Source organism: Orycteropus afer, unplaced genomic scaffold (assembly GCF_000298275.1).
Source record: "Orycteropus afer afer isolate SDZICR_OR568_19922 unplaced genomic scaffold, OryAfe1.0 scaffold00005, whole genome shotgun sequence".
NCBI classification, from domain to species: Eukaryota; Metazoa; Chordata; class Mammalia; order Tubulidentata; family Orycteropodidae; genus Orycteropus; species Orycteropus afer.
Genome location: NW_006921592.1, coordinates 21,935,498 through 21,936,910, shown reverse-complemented (window position 1 = coordinate 21,936,910; position 1,413 = coordinate 21,935,498). Strand labels below are relative to the sequence as shown.

At 35.9% G+C, this 1,413-nt stretch overlaps 1 protein-coding gene across 1 annotated transcript in view; it reads left to right on the top strand.

Moving 5' to 3' along the window:
- The window catches only part of AGTPBP1 (ATP/GTP binding carboxypeptidase 1), a 220,846-nt gene that overhangs the window by 177,577 nt on the left and 41,856 nt on the right, over positions 1 to 1,413 (top strand). Inside the window, 1 exon segment of the mRNA XM_042780650.1 lies at positions 813 to 944. Within this exon segment, the coding sequence (XP_042636584.1) occupies positions 813 to 944 (132 nt within the window).

Sequence of the window (1,413 nt, the reverse complement as noted above, 5' to 3'; positions counted from 1 at the left end):
TATATATTTGTTGTTGTTATATGCCATTGAGTCAGACCCGACTCATAGCGACCCCTCCTTGGGTTTCTGAGGCAGTATCACCACGGAAGTAGATTGCCCCATCTTCCCTCTGAGGAGTGGCTGGTGGGTTTGAACCGCCAGCCTTCTGGTTAGCAGTCAAGTGCCTTAGGCACTATGCTACCAGAGCTCCCTATATATATGTGTGTGTGTGTGTGCGTATGTATGTGTGTGTGTGTGTGTGTATATAGATATATATATATATATATGTTTCTTCTGTTTGCGGCAGCTTTTATTAAAATGTTCTCGGCGTATTAAGAGTTTAAATGGTCTGATCTTCCGAGGAACGCTTGCAAAACTTTGTAGAAGTGTAAAGTTGATACATGAGTTTGTCCTTTATTTTTCATATTTTAAAATGCTCTTAAAAATTAGTTTAAACCATACCTTTTTTATTGTGTTTTTCATGAGAGTATTTTCGTGTTCTTTTTCATTAAGTAAATGATTTAGAACAGTCCTTTGAGGCAGAGGTAGCTACAGTTGTAGATTTGAGCTGTGCTTGAATTTATTATTTTTTAAGCAGTGAATGGTAGATACAAAAGAAAGAACAAATCATGACTTTGTGTAGGATGTCAAAGGACTTAGCAATTCTAGAGTTACCTTAGGTCCTTTCCAAAACAATTTTTATCTGTTCTATTTGTGTTAAATGGTGATTCGGTTGTAGTAAAAGGACTATGGAACAGACCTATATATTGGCTTGATGTTAATGTATGAATTTGAAGTTTTTAATTTTAAAAAGTTTTCATTATCTTTTCAAGGTTTATTGTGATTATCATGGCCACTCACGAAAAAAAAATGTATTTATGTATGGCTGCAGCATCAAAGAGACCGTGTGGCACACCAATGACAATGCGACTTCATGTGATATAGTTGAAGACATGGGATACAGGGTAATGGTTACAGATTATTCATGGATTTTTGAACATGCATAAAACTACAGAAAATAATTTGTATATACAAACTACCCAAATTCAACCAACATTGACATTTTTGCTTCAGATTCGTATTTGGAAAGTTTCTTCTAAAGGTTTTTGCTTTTTGCATTTAGAGTTTTAATCTGTTTGGAATTTATTTTTGTATGAAATGTGGGCATCTAATTCTGTTTTCCCTGTGGATAACCAATCGTCTCAGCAACGTTTTGTTAGATAGTACATTCTTCCTTTGACAGTTTTATAAAGCTATCTCTGTTACATATCATGTTTTCATATATATGAGTCTGATTTGGGGCTGTCTATTATTATAGCCATTGTTTTGTCTCTCTGTGCTGTTGTTGTTATGTGCCGTCGAGTCGGCCCCAACTCATAGCGACCCCTCCTTGGGTTTCCGAGGCAGTATCACTATGGAAGTAGGATTGCCCAA